The sequence below is a fragment of the Saccostrea cucullata genome, unplaced genomic scaffold, assembly GCF_032062105.1.
Source record: "Saccostrea cucullata isolate Sc308-1 unplaced genomic scaffold, CSIRO_AGI_Scuc_v1 ctg1156, whole genome shotgun sequence".
Classification (NCBI taxonomy): Eukaryota; Metazoa; Mollusca; class Bivalvia; order Ostreida; family Ostreidae; genus Saccostrea; species Saccostrea cuccullata.
This window is the reverse complement of record NW_026926967.1, coordinates 140,807-165,570: the sequence shown is the minus strand read 5'-3', so window position 1 is coordinate 165,570 and position 24,764 is coordinate 140,807. Positions and strand designations below refer to the sequence as shown.

Genomic DNA, 24,764 nt, shown 5'->3' with positions numbered 1-24,764 from the left:
TTCACTCATTAGTGAAAAATTGCATTTCTATGATTTCTTATGGTAAACAGTGCTGTGTAAATAACTACTAGTATTCATGTTTATTGGATGGTTGGTTAAAACATCTTGGAATAGATAAAGAATGCCTATGTAATGATCTGATATAAAATCAGTAAATCATTCTTTGTCTTCGTTTCATCTAACATGTATTTACACTTTTCAATGGAGCTTACATTGATTATGCTTAACATTTCTAGTTAAATGACTTATCCACGGATCTAGTGCACCCCCTCCCTTCCAAAAGATTTTTCACAATGAATAATTGAGAGTAAAGGTGCTTTATTTTTGTAGATCATGAGGAAGCGGTTTCTATAATAAATGACCTTAAACTGACAAAGCTACATGCTATAAAATCACATATTTTCGTATGATCAATTGTTCGAAGTTTGATGAGAGAAAATTGGTTTGGCAGGATTTGATTACCAGGTAGGAAAATTTAGAATTAATGTGTATGTAAAATTTAACATTTCGCGATGGTTATAAATGCGTGGATCTCTCAATGTTTCGAAAACATAAACGTATACGTAGGGGTTATAAGGGGCATACAGATTATTATATCTTGACCTATTCAGTGATACATTATGACATCATAACAGGCGGTCATTTTTAAAACAAAAGTTTTCATTTTAATGGTAATTAGAGATGTAATTAAACTCTAGAAAATAAATTGAGCAGTGCAAACAATAACATGAATAAATATTTTTTCTGTATCTGTCACTTTTCATCATTTTTCGACCCCCATTTGACCCCCGGGGCAAAATCAAAATTCCAAAACCTTACTGCACATCTAAATAACACCACCAACCACCTCTCTAAAGATGATTAGGCTACTGTGTAAAATTTAGGAGGAGTTCAGGGAAGAAAAGTGTGTCAAACAAACGGACGCACATGAGTAACAACAATATACCCGAACTTTCTTGAAAAAGTGCGGGTATAAAGATGGATATCCAGTAAGACGTGCTTTGATGATATACATGTTCCCTAAGATTGGGATACAATTTTGTTTTATTGATCTTCAAAATACACCAAAAGACTTTCCTCATTTGATTAAAAAAGATTCCATCCGCTAAATGAAGATCGATAGGCAGAATAACTATGAATACGTCCGATAAGGTTGGCACTAGGATGTGTTCGGATGTAGACAGCATCCCCTTGATTGACCTGCACAACAACGACACCCGTGGAGTGTCTGATACTGCTTGCTCCCTCGCCATTACAAAGCATGGCTCCAACGGCATCAGAATTAACAACAATTTCAGAATAAATATATCCACTAGAAGAGCAATATAAAGTCCACGAAAATGTGTACACTCCATCCATTGGACTATAGAAGAACCCCATGTGATGATTGTAGTTTCCACCGACGTTTGTAATCACGTGGTCAAATATGATTATTTGGAGACGATTTGGATTACTCTCACTATCTGACAAATAAGAGTAAAAGGCAGCACCGCCTGTATCAAAATAAAATCATAAATTAACTTCTATTCATAATAATAATTAATACTAAACTGAATGAATTGCTCAACATTTTGTTTACCATTTCCGCCCCCCCCCCCCCAAAAATAGAACTAGTATTTCGAAGCACATACCTGTAACAGCTCTCCTTTTGGGTCCATTGTTTTTGAAGTCCACCAACATTTTTTGGCAACAATTTTCAACACTAGAGTGTTCATCGGATATATTCAAATGCGATTTTGAATTTGATAAATGCATCTTATGTACAGTATTGGTTTTCTCTCCAGTGGTATTGCTATTTCCAGGGGAATGGGTAAATCCTTCACTTTCATTAAGCTTTTTGATATCAACAGAAATGTCTGTCTTTGGCATTACAATATTTTTAAGGTTTATATTTTCAATAATCAAACGTTTGATGACCGCTTCTTGTTCTCCGTTAATTCGTTCTTGTATTTGCAGTCTTTCCTCTAAATCATTCAATCTTTTTAGCAAATCAGAGAAAGAAACAGTTTGACTGTTCCACATATTAGTATTGGCGGCAGCAGACACAGAAAACAGGAGAACTGCAAGGAAAATCATACTGTATTAACAGTAAGAGTGTAACAATTTCACATAAATTGCAGATTATATAAGCGTTCCATGTTATTGAACTATCGCCTCACAGTCACGTATTGATAAGGATTATCTAATAAGACTATAATGCTAAAATAACTCAAGGAATAGAAAATACTTTTTTTTTATAGTTATTAGAGATTGGAGACAGAGGGACAATATTTTTGTCTCAAAACATGACTGTAGAAGAATACTTATGAACATCAAATATGTTGTCATCCATAATTCACAGTGACTGGTAGGGTACCGTATTATGCTAGAACTCGTTTATAAAGATAAAACAAATCACTGGGGATTCCAAATTCCCTGCATATTAAAAAAAAAAATTAAAATTCCATATAAAAGGACAAGAATTGGAATTACTGTTCAGTACTTGTGAACCAAAAGTTTTCTCTTTTTAAAAGAAAATAATAATAATAATAATAAAGTTAAGTATCCATCTCCCGACCGTATATCTTAAAAATTTCTGAGACTTAACTCAAAGCCTTGTTTAACCTGTAGGATTATTTATGCATTCCTTAAAACAGATATTAAAATTTTAATGTCATCGTATCTTTTCTTCTAGCATTATGACATTATTTTCACTTTATAAAATCATAGTGACATGAAGTTACAGAAACGTTTATGAGTAAGGAGGGACTAGGGCTTGGCAATAATATCGATATTTCAATATATTGCAATACTATGGCAAAAAATATCGTATCGCAATACGATGTTGTAATATCGATATATTGGCAATATGCTTAGATTAAGGAATTTTGTCATACCCAGCCCTAAGAGAGACGATTGAAATTTGATGGATATCTGAGTTTTTAATATCCTTAATTAGAAATTATATTATATTCTATTTAGATTTGCAATATATTCTAGATATCATTTAGAATAACATTTTTGTAGAACATAATTTCTATGGGTTCTTTTGTCTACAAAGGTTATTTTTCAAATGTGTAGAATTAAGACAAAAAGACTTACACGCAGAACCCTATTCTGGATTGATGGGGTGTTTAATTTTTTTTAATTGCATATTTTTCAATGTTGGATCGGAGTGCAAAAAAGCAGATGAAAAAAATGACTTTTATATAAACAGGGGATATCATAACAAATTTATATCAATTTGATACAGATATAAATAAGAAAATGAGCAGAGTTTCTGTACGCTCACTACCCACGAAAGCGGAGGATATGAAAGGTTTCCCCTGCGTCTGTGTATCTGTCCGTCTGTCTATTAGTCTAGCTGACCTTCTGTCTGTCTTTCAGTCTTGCTTTTATGCACTTTTTTAAATGCATTTGAGATTATATGTTAAACTTGTCGGGAACTTTTATAGTGGCAGACTACAGATGAAAGATATCACAGAATGAAACATCTATTTCATACTTTGATATTTTACACTGTACTTGAAAAAGACGTGAACGAAAATGTAACAACGAAGATTTATGATAAACCTAATGACATTAACTTTTCTATTGTTAACTTCCTTACTTATGCAGCAATATTCCTTCATCACTTGCATAAGAATTTTATATATTTCAGTTAATTCGATACCCAAGAGCATGCTCTACGTATGAACAATTTTTTAAACGAGGTAAATTATTGACAAAAAAGTGAAAAAAATAATATCATCAGTTTCGTTTGACGTCATCATTTCGTAGGTTCTTTGGCGATACAATGATCTTGTCAGCAAAATATAATTTCTCATTGAATGCTGACTAACGTTTCTCATACTAATTGTTAGTCCATTATATTCTATACACCGATTTGATTACGGATTTCCCCGTTATTTACCGATCATGAAAATTAGCACACAGCAGGTAAGACCGGTCAGCATGGGATGCTTACTCATCAATGGAACCTGATCCAACCTCTGAGTACATGATATCCACTTTCTAAACGTAGTCTTTTGTCCTAATTTTTTATTTTACGACATATTATTTCCAAATTTGGTAGAAATGTTTTAACAGCAATGTTGAATAATTTGAGTAAAATAATTTGAATATATCTTCATATCCATAAAAATATCCAAGATTTTGAACAACAAAAATGGGGTCACGATGCAACGTCAAAATTGAGTTACTAAAATTACTTATTTTTATAGCCATACCTCAAATAAATGGAGTAGAAACGAAATAAAATTCACTTGTTTAAATTAGATCTTGATGCATTACTTAAGATGCTATCAGGTAATGTAATTTATCGCCCATTTAAAAAATATCAACTTCTAAATAAACATATTGACTTGATTGAAAGGCAAAGACCATGACAGTAGCAATAGAATTTTGCTTTGAATTCGGAAAAACTTCTTTAAAAAATTTCTTTGTAAACCAGGATATCCATAAAAATAAGCCTTGTATTAGTACAGAATTTGTACAAAATGAAAATTACTATTTTTGAGTGAAAGTGAATTTGAATCAAACGATGGATGCAAAGAAACAGGTCAAAGTATAAAATCTTGTCAAACATTATGTGCGCTTCACTGTTGCAGAACTAAAAAAAAATAAAGCGGTAAAAGAATTTGAAAACATTGACAAACTACACTGTATGTCAAGATATTCGCACAATTGTTATTAAAGTGGGCTTTTAGTGTCATGGATACAATTTTTTCTGAATGCAGAAGATACATTTTATACGATAGAAACCGTATATCAACTTGAAATGCAGAGCAACTTTGAAAAGAAAACTTCTCGACGTTGTTGTTGTTGTCGTTACAACGTTGGTTCCGTGGAAACAAAACATTTTTCTTGAAAAATTGACTGACATGAGTTCTATTTAATCAAATGGAATGAATCAATCTTCACACTTCGACAAAATAAATGTTTTTATTTCCGAAAATGTGCTGATATATATATTCTTGTATAATAATATGAGGAACATTGTCTATATTTTTTGAAAGACCCTCGTATAACATTAACTGGATGAATTCACATTCACATTCAACATAATTCTTTTAGTATATAGACCTTTTAAAGATATGTATGTTTCTTTTGATTTTTCCTTAATGTTTTCATCTTTTAAGTTTGGAATTATTTTGTAAATATATAGAAAAGGTATAAAAGATAGGTTTTGAGAAATATTGCAGTGATCTGACGTTTAGGTCTTTAAGCCATTATAAAAACCATTTTCTAAAATTTTCCTTTTTTATATAAGATGATGATTGATTTAAAAACGTCATGTTTTTTTTCTACTATTTGTAAAGATTTCAGCCCATGCTCATATACATCTATAAATGAAATCAAAGTTGACAATGTATTACTAAAAGTTATCAATTGTGATGACAAAAAAACGGGTTAAATTTCAAAATCTATATTATATTTTTTCAAAAATAATCTTCAATTTGTTTTTGATATAGTAGATAATTTTTTACCCGATTTCGAATCGTTAAAAATCTTATTAATATCAGTTTTTTTTCTACAATAAAAATTTTGAAAAGCTGATTCTTCCTAGAACTTTTTCAGTGTTTTTCCAAACTCAATCTCATCCAGTCGTTTGGGTTTATACAAGTCCATGTATTATGACCGATAACAAAACAGAAGGTATAATTTTATGTATTAACATTTCGCATTATAACAAATTATAATAATCAAATGTTAAAAACTAGGATTTACATTTGAAATATTCTTATGGCCTTTGTTATTGATTCTTTATCTATGAAAAATGATATAAAGACTATGTGTTCAGATCAATGTAACTGAAATGACCTCGGGGTTAATGTTTTTAAAGTCCTGTTCAAGAAATTTTTCCAAAGGAAGCCTTCATCCCACTGATTTTCGATAAATAACGACCAATCAAAAGAGAAGATCGACTGGTATCGACCAGAGCCCCATCCAGAGTAGGACGGGGTGATCTCATTCTCGGGTCAATACAGCCCTTTATACTAGCAGCCGTCGCAGCAGGTTTGATACACTAAAAGGTATATTATGAAATATTTAAGGAATGAAGCTTAGTTCAACTTATTTAAAAAAACGTAAAAGGCCCAAGTTATGTTATATCGTATTACATAAGTTGAAATAAGCTCCATTCCTTATAATCTAATTTCAATGTAGGCAGTGAGACAATTTTTTCCATTTTTTTTCTTTCGGAAAAAGGGCTTTAAATATCGCATATATTAAAAGTTAACGTCAAGTGGAGTACAGCAAAACTCGTTTAGTACGAACACGGATATTGCGAATTTACGGATATAGCGAAGTCATCTTGGATCCCCAGCTATATAAATTTAATGACTTTCTTATACGGTTATAACGAATTACGGATATAGCGAAATAATTTCATAGGTCCCAGAGACTTCGTTATAACCGAGTTTTGCTGTAATACGTTTTTGACAAAACTCATTGTGACGTAGGCATGTTATGTTCTACAAAATGGATAAAACCGTTTAACCAATCAAATGACGTGTTGCAACTAAACTAAAATAAAATAGATATAACGAACAGTAATAAAGATCACAAATCATCCGAACAATACAGACCAAGAGCAGAGCAAACACATACCTCTAAAGCATCCCCTGCAAACCGTCGTACTCGCTGTGTGCTCCTTGACACGATCTGGAAATAACAGAAAAATCGAGGGAAAATTTGATATTTACATAATTGCCGAACAATTAGTATGAAAAACGATAGTCAGTATTTAACTTAATGATAGAATACATTCGCCCTCAGGGTCAGTGAATCAATCATAAACATTAACCTTATAAATTATGATTAAAGAAAATTGTTGATATTTTTGTTTTCATTAAATTATTAGTCAATAAATAGCTTTCTTGAAAAAGTTAGTTCATACGTAGAGCATTTGACTTGATGATAGTTGTAAATGTTGACAAGGTCATAGTATCGATCATAGATCCCTCCTTGCTCAATGGCCCTGATTGTCGAATTTTTAGTTCTCCGTCGGCAAGTGGTGGGGTCTCCATATAAGTGAAAAATTTCGAGAGAGACATTAAACAACATACAATCAATCAATCAATCTACCTCATAAACTTATTTTGAAACCCTTGTTGTTTATATAACCTTTCAACACCATGAACAGCATCATTCAGTGCATGTAATATTGTATATTGATTTATGCATTGACAGAGATCCTTGCTTGATTGTGCCAGCATATTTTGATTTTTGGAGTTTAATATCTCGTACAATACATGATTAACGTCTTTTATTGACGTGATTGAATTTCGACACCTTGACTTCAAATCGACATAAAGTTTACATCCCCTTTCTCTTCTCTCTGAATGTGTTTTGGTATTAAAACAAAATGCACTTGATAAAATTCATTTCTCCGAAGCCAGTTTAATTATTTCCTAAGTCTCTACCAGATTTTTTTAGGGGCACAACTTTTCATAATGTTGGAAAAGAAAAGCTTTCCCCCGTTTTGATCTCTTCAAGATCATTTTTGTTTGGACACTTCATATAAGATTTACAAAAAAATTTCATAGCACTTCCAGAATGAGGTAAAAGTTATATATTTTATGAAACAATAGTGTCCAAACACATACATGTACTTGAATTAACTGGATTTTTAAAAATCAAACATTCATATCAAAAGAGTCTTCTCAGTTACACTGAAGTTGAAAAAAACGTATTCGAGTTTGCGCCGCCTGGACATACTATTACTTACAGAAACATTACTAATATATTTCTATTTTTTGTAATATGTTTCTTGGTTTATTCTACAGATAAAAAAGATTATGCTTACTACAGATAGTAGTATTTAAATTTTATCTACTTATCTAAAGCGGGTTTGATTTTTTGGAACCTGATCAGTGGAGCATACATACCAAATATGAAGTCCAGATCTCTCATGGTTCAAAAATAATTGCGAAGGTTAAAGTTGACAAAAATCAAACAGGCGGACAGGACAAAAACATTATGCGATCCCGATCTATCGATCCAGACACATTAAAATCAGACTAAAAATGTAAGAAAGCGAAACCAACTCACTAGAATTGTCAGTCCGTGCTTATTGATGTGTGCAGCGTTTAACAAATTTAACATACCCGGTGAAAAATAAATAGAATAATCACAGAGCTTGTTCCCTATTAACAAAAGCATAATATTTCATAGGGTATGTTCAATTTGTTAAATATGCAATTTGTGTTACATCACAAACATTAAAGATTTAGCTATGACAAAAAGTCAATATGAGTAAAATATTCTCGAAAAGACGATAAACAAGCGCAAGTAGAAACATATATTCATATTAAAAGACGATTTTCCTAAGACTGATTTGAAGCATATTCACCGATGCGAAAGGGAAGGGGTTAATTTATAGATACATGCATATATAGTAAACTCATAAAGATATAACACCATATTATTTATTAATAAAGTCCCTTTTAAAACTTTGAAACTTATTTTCTATTGAAACTTTCACATATATTACAAGCATATGTAATAATTTCTGTACGATTATATCTACAAACAAAATCTGAAAGAAAAAAAAATGTTATTATTGAAGCTTTTTTTCAAAATCAGTGTAAAAGTTTATTAAGAGAGAGAGAGAGAGAGAGAGAGAGAGAGAGAGAGAGAGAGAGAGAGAGAGAGAGAGAGAGAGAGAGAGACAGAGAGAGATCCTAGCTAGAACATATTCAGTTTCACAATTCGAAAAAAAGAAAGAAAGGAGGGGGGGATTGAAGAAAGACCAGAGCTGTGCAGTTAATTAAAGTGACATGTAACATGTCGCAGTGTTTTTGGAAAAGTTCTGTATTATGTTTTACACTTTTGCTTCAATTCTTTCAGAATGGATGCTATGTACTTCTTTAAGGAAAACTAACTTTTTAAATTGAAAATTGAAATATCTTTCATAGTTATCAATTCTTGTATACACTATTTACTAAAAGAACGAAAAAAGTTCTTGCCAGTAAAATAATAATACATTCAATCGAAGTAAGAGTATTTAAAATGTTTTTCCAAAGTGTTTTCGTAGGAAGACAAGGGTTGTTCGAAAAGTACGTGGACAACTGCCATATCTTTTTTATTTGACGTCATATAATATCCAAATTTGGATAAAATATTTTAATAACAAATTCAATTGATTTGTATTATTTTTAAAAAAAAAATATTAGGATTTATTCAAAACTTATCCAGATTTTTAAAATGCCAAAATCGGATCGCGGAGCAGGTCAAAATTTGGGAAGTTACAGGCAAAACACTATATTATAATGTCTGTTGTCATATTCTCTGTAAAATGGAGAAAAAGGGAAACACAACCTTAAATTCAAATTAAGAATTGTTACATCAATTAGTATACCAAATGATGGCTTTATATTTTGCTTTGTTGAAAAAAAATCAACTTCAGAAGATCAATAGTCTTAAGTGAAAACGACAAAAATAATGACGTTTGAAACGTCTCGGGGTAGCAGCTAAAGATGAAATTTTGTGTTTTACTCAGGAAAAATCCTGAATAAACTCTATAATTGTTAGAGGAATCAAGAAAATATGTCACAAGCGAGTCATGCATTTGTGTATAAATAGAAAAGGCAATGTATGAGTGGCAGAGACTCTATATCGGATGAGTAAAATCTGTTGAAAAAACCGTTTAACTGTAAAAATCTGATCAAAAATTTTAAAAGTTGGAACGTCAAGGGAAGACATATGCGCTTTTAAAAGTTGCTTATCCTGTGAAAGCAGAGTTAAATAATAGAAGAAATTAAAACATTAACAAGAAAATTATACAACAAAACTAATTCTTAAAAAATAAATTCAATTATTAGAAAAAAAGGATTTAATGAAAGGGCATTGGATTATACTGTGTGAAATGTATAGGGATATTATTATTATTTTTTTTTTTTTTAGAAATTCTTGACGCTATGTTTTGACGTTACGTTGCTGTTAAGTGTGCTCCACGGTTACAAAACATGTTGATTTTAAAATGATGTAAATTGATTTCTCTTAAATCGAATGGAATGAAACTTCACACATCAACAAAACAAATATTTTAACATATCATATTGTGCTTAGTTTAAATTTCTAGTAAATGACGAAGATTGACATCGTCCACTTACTTTTCGAACAATCCTTGTATAATTTCTCATTGGTTAAAAAAGTTTCCATTCGCTGAATGAGGATCGGTAGTTAGAAAAACTACGAAGTGATCCTGAAATACCGTTGTTCGGATGTGTGCGAATATAAACAACATCTCAATGATTGATTTCGACAACGACAACACCTGTTGTGTGCCTGTTGTTGGTTGCTCCCTCGCCACTACAAAACATAGCTCCAACGGCATTCGAGTTAACAACAATTTCTAAAAAGATAAATCCAGTACAAAATCCATGAAAATGTGTACACACCATCCGCTGGACAGAAGAAGGTTCCCTTGTGTCGATTGTAGTTCCCAACGTCGTTTGTTATCACGCTGTCAAAAACGATTGTTTGGTGATTCTGATTATATTACAAATAAGAGTAAAAAGCAACTCCACCTCTATAGATATAAGTGAAACATAGTGTTGATCCTTAGGTTTCGGGTTCGAATCCCACAGTGGGACGTGGAGACCGGCCCTTCGGATGAGACGTGCCATGTAAACCGAAGTCCCTTGTCACAGTAGGTACTGGCATGAAAAAGATCCCTCACTGTTCAATGGCTCTGACTGCTGAGTATAGGAAAAATTTGCAGCTCTCCCCCGACAAGTAGTGACGTCTCCATTTGAATGAAAAATTCTCGAGAAGGGCATTAAATGATATACAATCAGCGACTTGTTTATAACTTGTTATGTGGGATTTAACTAACGACAAAACAGAATGCCGTAGTAATTTTTGATGAAGTTTGGTGATTTCTTACAGGTTAAATTAGTATCCCATTTCTTGGTATTTTAAAAAGAATTGTTGTATGACGTATGATGTCAAAGTAAATTAGGCTCCACCCCCTTTTTGTAACTTTTACTGTGCTGCTTAGGCGCTTGGATGAAAAAAAAAACCCAACCTGCTCAATTGCCCCGAGTGACGAGTGTAGGAAAATACTTCAAGCTCTCCCCGGCAAGTGGTGGCGTCTCCATATAAGTGAAAAATTCTCGAGAGGAACGTTAAACAATATACAGTCAATCAACCTACCCAGGGTTCTCCTTGGGCCTTTTAACGTGGCGGCCCCGTCAGATTTAAATTCCTTAGCGCAACATTAAAAAAAATAGCGCCATAGGTCCGCCACAGTTATTTAAAATATTATCGCCATAGTAAGATCATCTTTGTCAGTACAAAAAGATGTAATTTTTAAAAATAAAAAAAAATGTCTTAACCTTAAAATCGTGTACCGTTTAAGTTTCTAATGCAAAAATGTTAATTAACTCTAACTACTAAGGGTCCATTGTTTGGCTTGCACAACCAATTATCTTCTACACCTCGCTATAGACATGAAGCCGTTTTTCACACTTCACAATAATTACCAACGAAAATTAATTTTAAATATAAATTAGTTAATGCTTAAATAGTTCTACAGTTAACCATGTCTCTAACATCACACTTGCACTGAGGGTCAAAACATCGTAATACATGTGTCATATGCGATCTACCAAAATTTCCTCTGTCGATCTTGAATTATGAACTCTGCATGAGTGTATTTACCTATGAAAAACAATCATTTATTAAATTATGGTTCAATACTCAAAATCTGTTATTACGGATACTTTTTTTCAAATTTTATAAGCAAATATCTATTTATTTAGTTCTTACATGTGTTTTCGAAGGGGGTCTTTTTCGCAATATATAGTGTGGAAGTAATATAATTTTTGTTCTACACTATTTTAAATCGATATCGATTTTTTAATTATTATTCTTAAGTTCATCAATGATTTTGCCAATATTTAATGCTACTAATATTTGAATATTGATTCATAGGTGCACAATTAACATGTGTTTTTAAATTTTATTCGGGAATCCTTTGCGATTTGGTCGCAAAATGACCGCAAATATTAGTACTTAGTGCAATTCTTGCGCCACAGTTAAATTTGAAATGATTGAGAACCCTGCTACCTCTTACACTTATTTTGATTATATTCCCTGGAGCTAAGCGAGGAATTAAACCCTTCTTGTTTATGCAACTTTACAGTGCCTTGAACAACGGCTTATGCATTGGCAAAGATTCTCGTTTGACTGTGCCAGCATATTTTGCTGTTTGGAGATGCAATAAACGGTAAACGTCTTTTATTTACGTATTTATTATTCACACCTTGACTTCATGCAGTGGATAAAATTCATTTCTCCGTAGCCAATTTAAGCATTTCTTAGGTCTACACCAGATATTTTTTTCAGAGGCACAATTTTTAAAATGGTATAATGTTTGTTTGGACACTCCATGTCATATTTACAATATAATTTCATAGAAGTTTTAGAATAAGGTATAAATTATATATTGTATGGACAAATAGGGTCCAAACATATACATGTACCTGAATTAATTGTTTTTGTTCATATCACAAGAGTTTTTTCTCAGTTACACTTAGGTCCAAAAAACGTATTCGAGGTTGCGCAGCCTGGACACACTATTACTTATACAACAATTACTACGTTGTTAGTAGAATTTTTTTTAATCTATTATACAGATTATAAAAATATGCTTTTTATAGAAAGTAACATTTTTAAAATTCTTTATGAAGCTACGGCGGTTTTATTTTTTTTAAAAAAACATATTTAGTAGAGCATTTATCTATAGCCTTTGTCTTTTATGATATTAGACAGACAGGTCGAAAACAGTTTGCGCTCACGATTTATCGATCTTGCCGCATTTAAATCAGAGTAAAATATGTAAAAGAAAAACCAAGTCATAAGAGCTGCCAGTCTGTGCTTATTTATGCGTGCAAAGTTTAACAAATTGAACACAGCCAATGAAACGTAAATATCAATAAGAACAGTACTTGTGTCCTGTTAAAAAAAAACAATGCACCGGGTATGTTTAATTTGTAAGGCCATTTTTTTATTAGTTGTTTTTCAAGACTTTTTTATATAAAAAAAAATAAGTACGGTCGGTCGAAAAAAAGGACAAATTAAGAAATTTAGTTGATTGCAACTACCATTATGGCAATTAAAATTAATTTCAATTTAATTCTCACTTGTAAAATTCAATCATATATAAATAGCAGCTTTGATAGAAATTCAAAATAAAAATAAATTCAAATGATCTTCACGTTTTCTCAGTGGGCATTGCACTTCATGACCTATATACTGCATGTGTTTACCATAAACAGAAGAATGGAGAAAACTCGGATTAGGAAAAAAGGATCATTTTTTTTAAGTAAGCAAGTCAAGTAGAACTGCAAAATAGATAAGATTGTGGATATTTACGAAGACTATTACTGTATTAAAATTTTCATTTATTGAAGACATCACAATAAATCAGAGAACAATTAATTAATCAGGACAAGCCCTCACCCCAATCGGTCACATGGACGAGTTGTACAAGATGTACAGTATTTTTATCTCAGAAATTTCGATTTTCTATCAGTTTTGCTGGTAGGACCAATAAGTTTTTGGAAACACTGTATTGATGACATGCTTCTTTCCGTGGTCGTCACCATTTTTGCAGCATGTGACATATTTTTTCCCAAAGTTTAGCTTCGTATTTTTCGGCGGCAATTTCAAATGTCATAAAAAAGCCTATGAATAATTTTAATTTTTTTTAATTTCTCAAATTTTAAGTCGGCGATCTTGAAAAACAACTAATAAAAAATGGCCTTGAATATGCTATTTCATTTACAACACAGACATAAGAGACCTATGATCGAAGGACAATATGAGTAAAATATCCTCGAAAAGACGTTTAACAAGTAAAAAAAAAATATTCATATTGTAAGACAATTTTCAAAAAAATATGAAGCTACTATTTGCTTAAAATTCTAAGATACTCCAAGACTTTTCTTTTATTTAAAAGAGTTTTCATCCGCTGAATGAAGACCGATGGTTAGGTTGACTATAAAGAGATCCGGAAATACCGTCACTAGGGTGTGTGCGGACGTAAACGGCATCCCCTTGATTGATCTCAACAACGACAACACCTGTTATGTGTCTAATATCGCTCGCTCCTACGGCACTACAATACATAGCTCCAACAGCATTCGAGTTGACAACAATTTCAGAAGTAAAAAAATCCACCAGATGAACAGTATAAAGTCCATGAAAATGTGTACACCCCGTTCACTTGGCAAGAGAAGATTCCCGTGTGGCGATTGTAGTTCCCACCGATGTTTGTTATTACATTGTCAAATTTGATTGTTTGGTCATGACCGAGATAACTCTCACTATGTGACAGATAGGAGTAAAAAGCCACACCACCTGTAGGAATATTTGTAAAATGAAAAAAAAATCAATAATTAAAAGAAAGGCTTTTGAATGAAATGCTAAGTTTTGTTTACTCATTTGTATTATCTTGAACAATACCTGAAACAGATCTCCTTTTATGTTTATCGTTCTTGGAGTTCAACATGGATTTTTGGCAACAATTTCCAAGACTAGAGTGTTTATCGGACATACTCAAATGCAATTTTGAATTCGATAAATGTATCTGATGTACAGTATTGATTTTTTCTCCAATGGTATATCTGTTTCCAGAGAAATGGGTAGATCCTTCACTTCTATTAAGCTTTTTGATATCAACAGAAATGTCTTTCTTTGGCATTACAATATTTTTAAGGTTTATATTTTCAAGAATCAAACGTTTGATGACCTCTTCCTGTTCTCCGTTAATTCGTTCTTGTACTTGCAGTCTTTGTTCTAAATCATTCATTCTTCTTAGCAAATCAGAGAGAGAAACAGTTTTACCGCCCCATGTATTAGAACATGCGGCCACAGACATAGACAACAGGAGAACTGCAAAGAAAATCATGAAGAGTGTTGCACTCTAAGATTAGTAGCAGATTATATATTGTGTAATGCTATTGAACTATCACCTTCCAGTCACGTCTTGATAAGGAAAAGCGAATAAGACTTAAATACTAAAATGACTTCGAAAATTTATTATTTCTGTATTGTTACAGTTATAAGAGATTGGAGGCAGATGAACATCATCCTTGTTTTTAAACATAACTTTAGAAAAATACTTCTGAATATCAAATCTGTTGTCATCCATGATTCACAATGACTGATAGGGCATAGAGGAAATCACAAGGGCCTCAAAATTTGCTTCATATATTGTATGTAAAATCCTATGGAAAAGTAATTACTATCCCGTAATTTTTAATTGAAATAGAATTTTTCATTACTGTTCTATTAACTACATTTCTACTGCTTCATATTTTGACAAGAATTATTTATATCAGTGTAAAAAAGAATGAGAAGGTCTTCGAGGTACTTGTAAAACAAAAAGTCTATTTTATCTTATTATATCTTTTCTAAATACCTAATGACTTTTTATATACTAATAATGTCATGAAGTTGCAACATATTTTTCAGTAAATGATGATGAATGATTGAAATGATTGATACATGAGTTTCAAACCCATTAATTAGAAATTATACATAACCCAGTTAGATTTGTAATATTGTTTGAATATCATTCAGAATAAAATTTATGAAGAAATTTACTTCTTTATTTTTATTGTCTACAAAACTTTTTTTAAATGTTTACAATTACAACCTTTATACGCAGAACCTTACTTTGGATCGGATGGATGGGGGGGGGGGGGTTTAATTAAGGAATGTTTTTTAAGTTTTTTGTGAGTTATTGGTGTGTGAATCACACAGACTTGTCATGTAGGCATATTTCATGAAGCGTGCTAGCGCTTCATGATAAATATGCCTACGTGCAAGTCTGTGTGATTCACACACCAATAATTCACACTAAACTTAAAAACATTCCTTATATTTACATTTAACATGTTCGGAACCAACTAAAATATACCCAATATCTAAATTTATCGCTGCCCTATATCGCTGCATTTTTACTAACGTCGCTGCAGCCTCGTTGTGACGCCACGTTAACGCACGTTTCTCCGTCTATATTTCTACGCGTGAGTATACACAAAAGAGAATTTCAAATCAATTTCACAGTTGGCTTAGTAGAAGAACACAGCGAATGTAAATATATATTTTTGAATGGCATAATTTTTTTTAATGTTGGAGTTGCTAAGAAACAAAGAGAGTGACTATGATGTAACCAGGGAATCTCATATCAAGTAAATATCTAATCACAATTATAAATAACACAAAAACAGTATTTTATAAGCCGCCTACCGATAAAACGATTAACGAAGAATAAATCTGCGCCTGTCACACTGACTGTTAGTTGTTTTGACCATGTGTCTGTTTTTTAGTGTATTCCACTTGGTTTTTCGCACTTTTATCATGCATTTGAGACTTAAGGTTAAACTTTTTTAGTACCTGTACATTAACAAACTACAGATCAAGTTTTTTTTACGTGTGACCGAAATGTGCTAGTGTAACTCAGTTTACAACATTCGTGTTTTATAATTGGGTTCAAGATCAGGTTCATGCTACACTAAATTGATGTTCCAACAAGATGTTAACAAAACTGAGAACTGTGAGTAATTGTGTGCATTTTTTCCAGCAATTTCTACCAGTGCATACTGAACATGCATGTACTCGGTGAAATATCACTAGATGCAATGAAAAGATGACTATTTTGTCTTTATCTGTTTTGTTTTTGGAATGTGTTTGAGTAACGAAAAGGATTTCCATGCGTAAGCAGTTGTGTTAACCTTCAGTCGTGTTATTCATACAGCATGATATATTACTTTAAAAGGATCCGAAAAAAGCCAAAATCACTCCAACATACATAGCTACAGGAAGTCATTTTCTATTCTTCAGGTTTCAACCGATTTTTTCAGTGGTGTCTAGTCAATTCATGAAACATATGGTGATAACGAACAGTATATAAGATCAAAAGTCCATAAAACAATACAAAAAGGAGCAGAACATACACAGACATTCAAAACATCAGAGATGGGATCAGGCGCATTGGAAGTGTGAGCATCCCCTGCTGACGGGTCACACACCTTGTTCAATTTTGAGCTTCACCCATGTAGGTGAGAGGTTGCAATTATTATTGTAATATCTTGTCACACACAGATCTTACAGAATGAAATCCTAAGGAGTGGACATGTACTGGCTCTGCAATAATCTCAGAATGTTTGCCATTAAAGTGTTTACACCTAATTAAAACAATATCAACACTCTTGTGATATATTTTTGCATTTCTTTTTCTTCACAAAGTTGGATATACATGAAATAACCTATAATATTTGTGCTCCATTTTTATTTTTTGATGTCTGAAATTTATATTTAAATGAATACTTAATTAATTTTTTATTGAGAACTATGTACTTACTTAAAATGTTTAATAAAAGTTTAAAATACCGGCCATTTATGATGGTCTGAGTCTATTACAATATCAGTTTATTCTGTAAATGTATTATTTGAAGCATGTACAATATAACAGAAATTCATTTTTGAACAAGTTAGCGTAGATTTCATAAAGCTCTATCTGAAAGGGCTAGATATAAACACATAATTTACCAGTCGGCAGGGCACGCGATTCCATCTCTGCTTTGATGTTCTTGATTAAGAATCTGAACAAGAGAATAAAATTGTTGAATTAAATCATAATAAGAACCCTTGATCAATACCAGTATATAAAATGAACTAGGCATATTTCGGTGAAGATATAATTTGGCATTTAAAAAAAATCCTCTGCCACTTAAGCGTTGTGGATTTACATGTCTATTTTTTTTTATCAGTTTTTTTCATTAAAATCATAATTTGTAAGACCCAAAAATACATTCGTGTAATATTGGAAATAGATTGACTGAATGTATATGTGACGCGCCAAGCAAAAACCTCCCTTAACGAAGAATTTTGACATTTTCGATTTTTTATTGATTCTTGTAGAGTGTCTCTTTCTCTTTTATTTGATGTATAATATGACATATATTTCTGAGTATAAATGTTTAAAATATCGCATGACAAAGACGGAATATTTACTTTGACGTACAGTGTACACGTGCGTAACTGCATGAATTTTCATAACGTAAAATCGTAGAAAAAAAACGTGAAGCTATCTAATAATTTGTAAATATTTATATTTTCAAATTTTTGATTTGATTCCCTTTAAAATATCAATAATTAAGATTTTTAATCGTAATAATAAAAATAAACATTCTATTAAACTATATCTTTGAAAAACGAAAAAGGGAGGGGGCACCGAAATGATTGACAATGGAAAAAGAACAAAAACTCAAAACAAAAATCTTCTCTTCCTCTGAAACATATTCCAATCTATGGCTTTTTTTATTCAAGAAATGGCAAAAAGAACATCACTGCAACAGTAAAAGGAAATAAGCAACATGTAGATGAAAAAATCCTATTTTGGTAGTACAAACAATATACACGGCTTCCTACTACATGTTGCTTGGGCTGGTGGGTTAAGCCTTAAGCTCAATCGGTATAGAGGACTGGAATGGCAAAAAGGAGGCCTTGGGTTCAAACCCAATTCCCCGGTAAGCAGGGGCACTTAATTGTATATGTTACATTATCAATGTACATGTAGTTATCTTAAAAAAGTACCAAACAGCCCATACCACCTCCTCCCCCCGGACATTAAAAGTCTGTTCAATACACAGGATAAAAAGAAAGTACATGTATTGTCATAGTTTACATTTTAAATACATGTACCTGAGTTTTTAAAGAGACAGTGCAATAGGTTTTTTTTATCTAAAGGTTACCATAACATTTCTTTTACCACAAGTTTATACTATTCACATGCTTTAGTTTCAAATGTTTTAATGCGGTGAAAATGTATGCAGAATTACGAACTCATCTTTAAAGCCTTCATGGCTTAATGATATTTTCTAATAATATTATTTGTCTTTTGTAGTGCAGTTCGATCCTTTTCTTCTTATGGTGTCGTAATGAAATCAGTCCTTAATTCGCAAGAAGGCCCACTTGATTGTAATGACACTGGAAAATTACAACCCGTAGAATATGAGGCCTAATCTAAGCTTATTTAGCTTCATTATTCTTACATTCCTGATAAAGTACATGCACACTTTATGTTTTACTTTAATCATATTAAATACTAGTTGCTTTTTAGTATAGGTTAAAACATGCCAGGCACGTATAGCAACAAAAAGAGGAGGGTAGGGGGGCCTTCACCCCACTTTTTATCCCAACATTACTTTTATTGTTGAAAATGTTCCCTGAAATGCTGATTGCCCCCGAACTTCTTAGCATTGTGTACCTAAAAATTTGTACTGAAGGAAGTAACCATTGGAAAAAGTGCCCCCCCCCCCCTTCCCACGAAATAGGATTTTCGAGTTTGGGAAACTTTTTTTGTTAGTCAACTTTTTCTTTTTCAGGAAAGTAAACATAAATTTCTCTGGCTGCCCCCCCCCCCTTTACAAAAACGATGCTACGTCACTGTATGCCTGTTCAAATCGCAACAGAAAGTAATAGAATGGGTAAAAAACTCTTAATATTCTTCCATTATCGTAAACGGGGTGGAGGGGATGGGGGTCTAGGCTATGGACATCCACGCTTAATCAATTATCTGAACTAGTTAAACAAGAACAAAGCCGATCACTTTTGCAGGAAAAAAATATTGAAATTGTTTTAGTTTGTTACATGTATGTATCAAATTTCGTGTAATTGGTATAAAACTTCCATAATTTGAAATGCATATATTCATTTAATCGCAGTTCAACAAAAGGAAATAAGATTATTATTCTATTGTCCAAGGTAAAGATGTTAATTATAGTAAAATGTAGGTTGTAAAATCTTTGTCGGGGATATAATTATTACAGGTTAAATAAATCCTTAATATTGAAGGTTAAAATAAAATCATTACAAAGAAAATTTATAACCTTTACAATGTTTAATTGAAACTTTTATCCTGCATTGATGTGTTATGTTCAGAGGGTTGAATGAGCACGGAGATTGTGGTACTACATGCGGTGGATTGATTCTGCAACTTTATAAATGGCCGACATTATGCTGTTTACAGGAAATCAGAACTTTAAAGTAAATTTTTCAATGTATTTTTTTTTGGGTAGATAAACCATGCTCAAAAAAATAATAGGTTGGGATGTTTGAAAAATGATCAAACAATTTGTATTAATTTGTAACAATTTGTATTAGATCTAATTAGCGATGTATCATGTTTGCCAGTTTCATCCCATGTATCATCATCGGTGTGTACAACCTCAGCTAAAGGATTATGAATACTTAACAGTGCAGCAAAATGACGGAAAAAGGTCAATAAACATATGTCCAATCTGCTATATTCTCAATCATAAAATATCTTAGAAAGTGGGACTGTAACTTACAAAATATAGGAGCATCCGCATACAGGCGCGGATCCAGAATTTTTTTTCCAGGGGGGGGGGGTCCACCTCAGTCAAAAAAAATCCAATTCCAGAAATTTCTTGACAAGCAAAAAAAAAAAAAAAAAAAAAAAAAACCAAAAAACCATAAATCGCCCAAACGTCAAAAACTTATTTTGTTTGTGTGTGTGTGTGGGGGGGGGGGGGGGAGAGTTGGTTGTGCTGATTTCTATTGCCTCATACGCATTTCACACATATTCGCGTTTACCAGGGGGATCTCCGTTTTCTAAGGGGGGTCCATGGTAACTTTTTTCTTGTTTTAGTATATACATTTTTTAACCTGACCCCACGACCCCCCTCTAGATCCGCGCATGCGTATATTCACGACAAAATTTGCACGAAACTCACCAAAGAGATGGATCAGACACGTGACACAGGAGAAAGGGGGGGAGGTCCGATTTTTTCTACATTTTTGTGTACAACATAAGAAAGTGTTAAACGTTAAACAACTAACAATAACAAAATCAATTGAGAAGCTCAATAAGCCTTTCTTCAAAAGATTCATTTTGATTCAACGGCAAAAAACTAATTCCAGAAGAAGTATCCAAATCAAATACTCTGTGTTGTATCAAGAGATAATATTACATTTTTGTTAAATAAACGTATTTATTTATCAATATCCTTGGCAAGCTATCAAAGATTATGTACAGTTCTTGCTACTTGCACAGAAAACAACAATGAACAGCGATGCATTTTTCTAACTTACATCATCTACGGAAGTGAAAAGATGTAATAATTTAATTCTAGTTATAACGCGGTATTTGGTTGGATAACGATATTACTTTTTATTGCATATTGTCACAATCACATGCATCAAAAACATATCGATCCGCCTGACGTTACATTTCAATATTGTACTATTTGAAGTGATTTTTCATCTACTTTTTTCAGACACTAAATGAAGAAAAACTAAATTTAAAGGAATTAAATTGATAGCTACCCAATTTATACGGAATAAACTTTGTTGGAACACTTTTTAAAAAATATAAACTGCACTGTTTACTGCCCCAACTCAGTTTATATCATATCAATTGGGTAGCTATTAAATTCATTCCTTAAATAAAAGGGAAGTAATTCATGTCATTTATCACTGCATCTCAAAAAAAATTTTTCTTAGCATAATGCTCCTCTTTACTTTTTCTTGCTTATGAATTTATAACGATGAAAGAGCTGCATATTAAATTAAAAAAAAACTATCTATAATAACTTATCTGTTTAACCTTTTAAGATTAACCGACTAAAATCTTTTTAAACCTCCAAAATATTCTCCGACAAAAATAAATTTCGACATTTCGACCTACCTATACCGACGCAATTATTTTAACCCGAATAGTGAGAGGGCAAACAAACTTCCTTTAAAAAATTATTAAAGATGTCCAGTCGTGGTTAAAAAATTACTGGAATTTTTTAATCACGACTGGACATCTTTAATAATAAACACTTAACTGTGAAAAGGAAAGACCACACAGACACTTGAAGGAAAGTAACTTCTTAAAGAATTAACTGCATCAAATCATTCCAAAAAATCTTCCTCTAGCATATAAATAATCTCCTTGTGTTGCTGGGATATAATTTCTCAATTCTCTCGAGGAGGCGTTTTTACGTTGATTTCACCTTGTTGACTTTAGACGCGTCTTTTGACGTCACGTCATAATAGATATAAGGGAGATTTTTGCTTGGCGCGTCACATATATATATTGCTTAAGATCCCATTCGAGAATTTTTCACACATACAGTGATGTCACCGTATACCGATGAGGGGCTTCAAATTTAGACCTATACTCTGCACTCAGGGCCATTGAGCAGTGAGGGTTCTTTATCCTTCTAACGTCAAGCGTGAAAAGGAATCTAGGTTTTAAGGTCATATCCGAAAGACCAGTGACTGTCACTCCTAGTGCTTAGCGTTTGGCGAAGGAACAGTCACTACCTTTGTTTACGTCTTAGAAATAACGCCGTGCCGCGAACGAGAATCAACCCGGGCCTCCGGATCGCAAGGCGAAAACTATATTAGGCTAGGCTACCGTGACTTGGACAACGTATATTCGAAATAAAGAGCATAGATTTACAAATTTTGCAGTCATTATGTTATATATTTAACACAGATCTTAAAGACCTTTGACCGAAGGTCAGTATGAGTGAATATTCTCGAAAAGGCGCTTAACAAACAAGGGGACAACTGCACTTTACCGGTACGTCCAAATAATATGGAAATAGCACGTGCTCCTTCTCTATAAGAGAGTCACGCGTCAGCGTGACGATTTTGCTAAAAAGGCAATAAAATGCAAAAATAACCTATTTTTTGAATTCCTCGTCATTTTTCATGTTAATAAACTTCGTTTAATTAACGAAGTTATTAATTAAAACTAAAAGCACTTTCAAAACAAACCTTTGGCTTTCATTTTGTCGGCCACATTCCAAAGTCATGACGTTGTTAAGCACGTGACTTATTTCAGTGCTATGATTGGTCAAGGTAAGTGATGTAATACATATTTTGACAGTTGCGCTAAATGTAAACAGTGGAATCAGCTGATTGTAGTACTATGCCGTTTGTTTACGATGATTTATATGAGATATGCCGTGAACGGAGATTTTTAATCGATTGGTTGCAAAATTTTGGACTTCTGGGAAACTTTAGTGGGAAATGTAACACTTGCAATGAAGGAAATGTTAAATTAGTGGAGGACAAATCTTACAGTAAGGACGGTATTGTTTGGAGGTGTAGTAATAGACAGTGTAACAAAAAAACGTCAGTAAGAGAGGGATCTTGGTTTTTCGGAAGTCATTTACTTCTAGAGCAGGCAGTTAAATTAACCTACTATTGGGTATATGAACTACCTGGTGATTTTATTGGACGGGAACTTAAAATTGGAAGTGATCACACCATTGTGGATTGGAAAAATTTTGCGCGAGAGGTGTGTCTCTGCATTTTGAAACAGGACAGTGAGAGGATTGGTGGACCAGGAAAGCACGTGGAGATCGATGAGAGTAAGTTTGGCAAGAGAAAGTACCATCGCGGTAAGAGAGTTGACGGTGTTTGGGTTTTTGGTGGGTTTGAAAGAGAGTCAAAGAAGTGTTTCTTTGAGGTAGTGGAGGACAGGAGCGCAAACACCCTGATTCCTATTATTAAGAAATTTGTAGAACCTGGGACCATTATTTTATCAGACTGTTGGAAGGCTTATTCTAGTTTGAAGTCGTAGGGATATGGTCATCTAACTGTCAATCATTCGATCGAGTTTAAGAATAAGGAAACTGGAGCCTGCACAAATCTTATTGAATCTACTTGGAACGCAGTAAAGAAGTCTCTACCCAAAACTGGAACACAGAAACAGCACTACGACAGTTATCTAATTGAGTATTGCATAAGAAAGAAGTATCTGAAAGACGTAGACGACAAATTTATCGCCTTTCTTTCCCTCATTAAACGTATTTACACCTGCAAAAAAAAGACAACCATTGGCCACTTTGACTCCCAATGACAACGTAGACCATCTGAATGCCAGTGCAGACTTATTTGAAGACTAAGGGTAAGTTTAATCACATAATGTAGCATATATCGGGGGCTGCCGCCCCCAAACCCCCGCCGTTTATCTTCCGCTCGCTTCCTAGAAAAACAAAATGGCGTCGCCCATCATAGTTGATACGTTGCTAAGTTTTTACGCCGCGCCACCTCACGCGTGGATCTAGAATCAAAATGGCGGCCGTACCGGTAAAGTGCATTCTATCCCAAACAAGTAGAAGTGGTAAACAGATCCGTGGTTTTAATTTTGATATGATGGAATAAATTTTTGCGAACATTAACCCATCATGAATATTTCCGACAGGCATTCATTCATATAAAAGCTTAAATATACAGTGTCTTCTTGCTTTAATAAAATATTGACTCTGTGAAATACACAAGACAACAATAGGTCATGTCAGTGGCGGGTTACGATACTGGTTGCATTTTTTACAAAACGTTATTAACTTTAACCTTCTTTTACTTCAAATATAAATACAATTGAATTTTTTTTCCAGACGGTTGGTGTCCGTAAAAATCAAACAATCGTTAAATGTTCAAATATAGCAAATCGTGAACTATTTGACACTCGAACTTCAAGACATGTACAGTATTTATTAGTAAGACGATTTTGTTAAGATAGAATTGAAGGAGTTGTTTGTTTATTGATATAAAATACATGTAAGTACAACAAAGACTCCACTCTTTTATTTAGAAAAGTTTCCATCCGCTAAATGAGGATCGGTCGTAAGGAGAACTAAAAAGTATTCCGGAAATACTGTGGGTAGAATGCGTGCGGATGTAAACAGCATCCCCTTGATTGATCTCAACAACGACGACGCCGGTTGTGTGTCTTA

The 24,764-nt window shown here is 32.9% G+C and overlaps 2 protein-coding genes across 2 annotated transcripts; one reads left to right on the top strand and one right to left on the bottom strand.

Moving 5' to 3' along the window:
- Positions 1 to 1,086: 1,086 nt before the first annotated feature.
- Positions 1,087 to 1,680, bottom strand: LOC134273090 (complement C1q subcomponent subunit B-like). The gene is made up of 2 exons (XM_062755267.1): positions 1,632 to 1,680; positions 1,087 to 1,493 (listed from the first exon to the last, which is right to left on the bottom strand). The coding sequence occupies exons 1-2, from the start codon at positions 1,678 to 1,680 to the stop codon at positions 1,087 to 1,089; spliced, it is 456 nt and encodes a 151-aa protein (XP_062611251.1).
- A 21,271-nt stretch (positions 1,681 to 22,951) lies between these two features.
- On the top strand, positions 22,952 to 23,608 carry LOC134273089 (uncharacterized). The gene has a single exon (XM_062755265.1). The coding sequence runs from the start codon at positions 22,952 to 22,954 to the stop codon at positions 23,606 to 23,608; it is 657 nt and encodes a 218-aa protein (XP_062611249.1).
- Positions 23,609 to 24,764: the final 1,156 nt, after the last annotated feature.

Coding starts and splice junctions, on each gene's coding strand:
- LOC134273090 (XM_062755267.1), bottom strand. CDS start 1,680: ATGTTGGTGGACTTCAAAAACAATGGACCCAAAAGGAGAGCTGTTACA. Junction 1,494..1,631: donor CAAAAGGAGAGCTGTTACAG/GTATGTGCTTCG, acceptor ATTTTGATACAG/GCGGTGCTGCCTTTTACTCT.
- LOC134273089 (XM_062755265.1), top strand. CDS start 22,952: ATGCCGTTTGTTTACGATGATTTATATGAGATATGCCGTGAACGGAGA.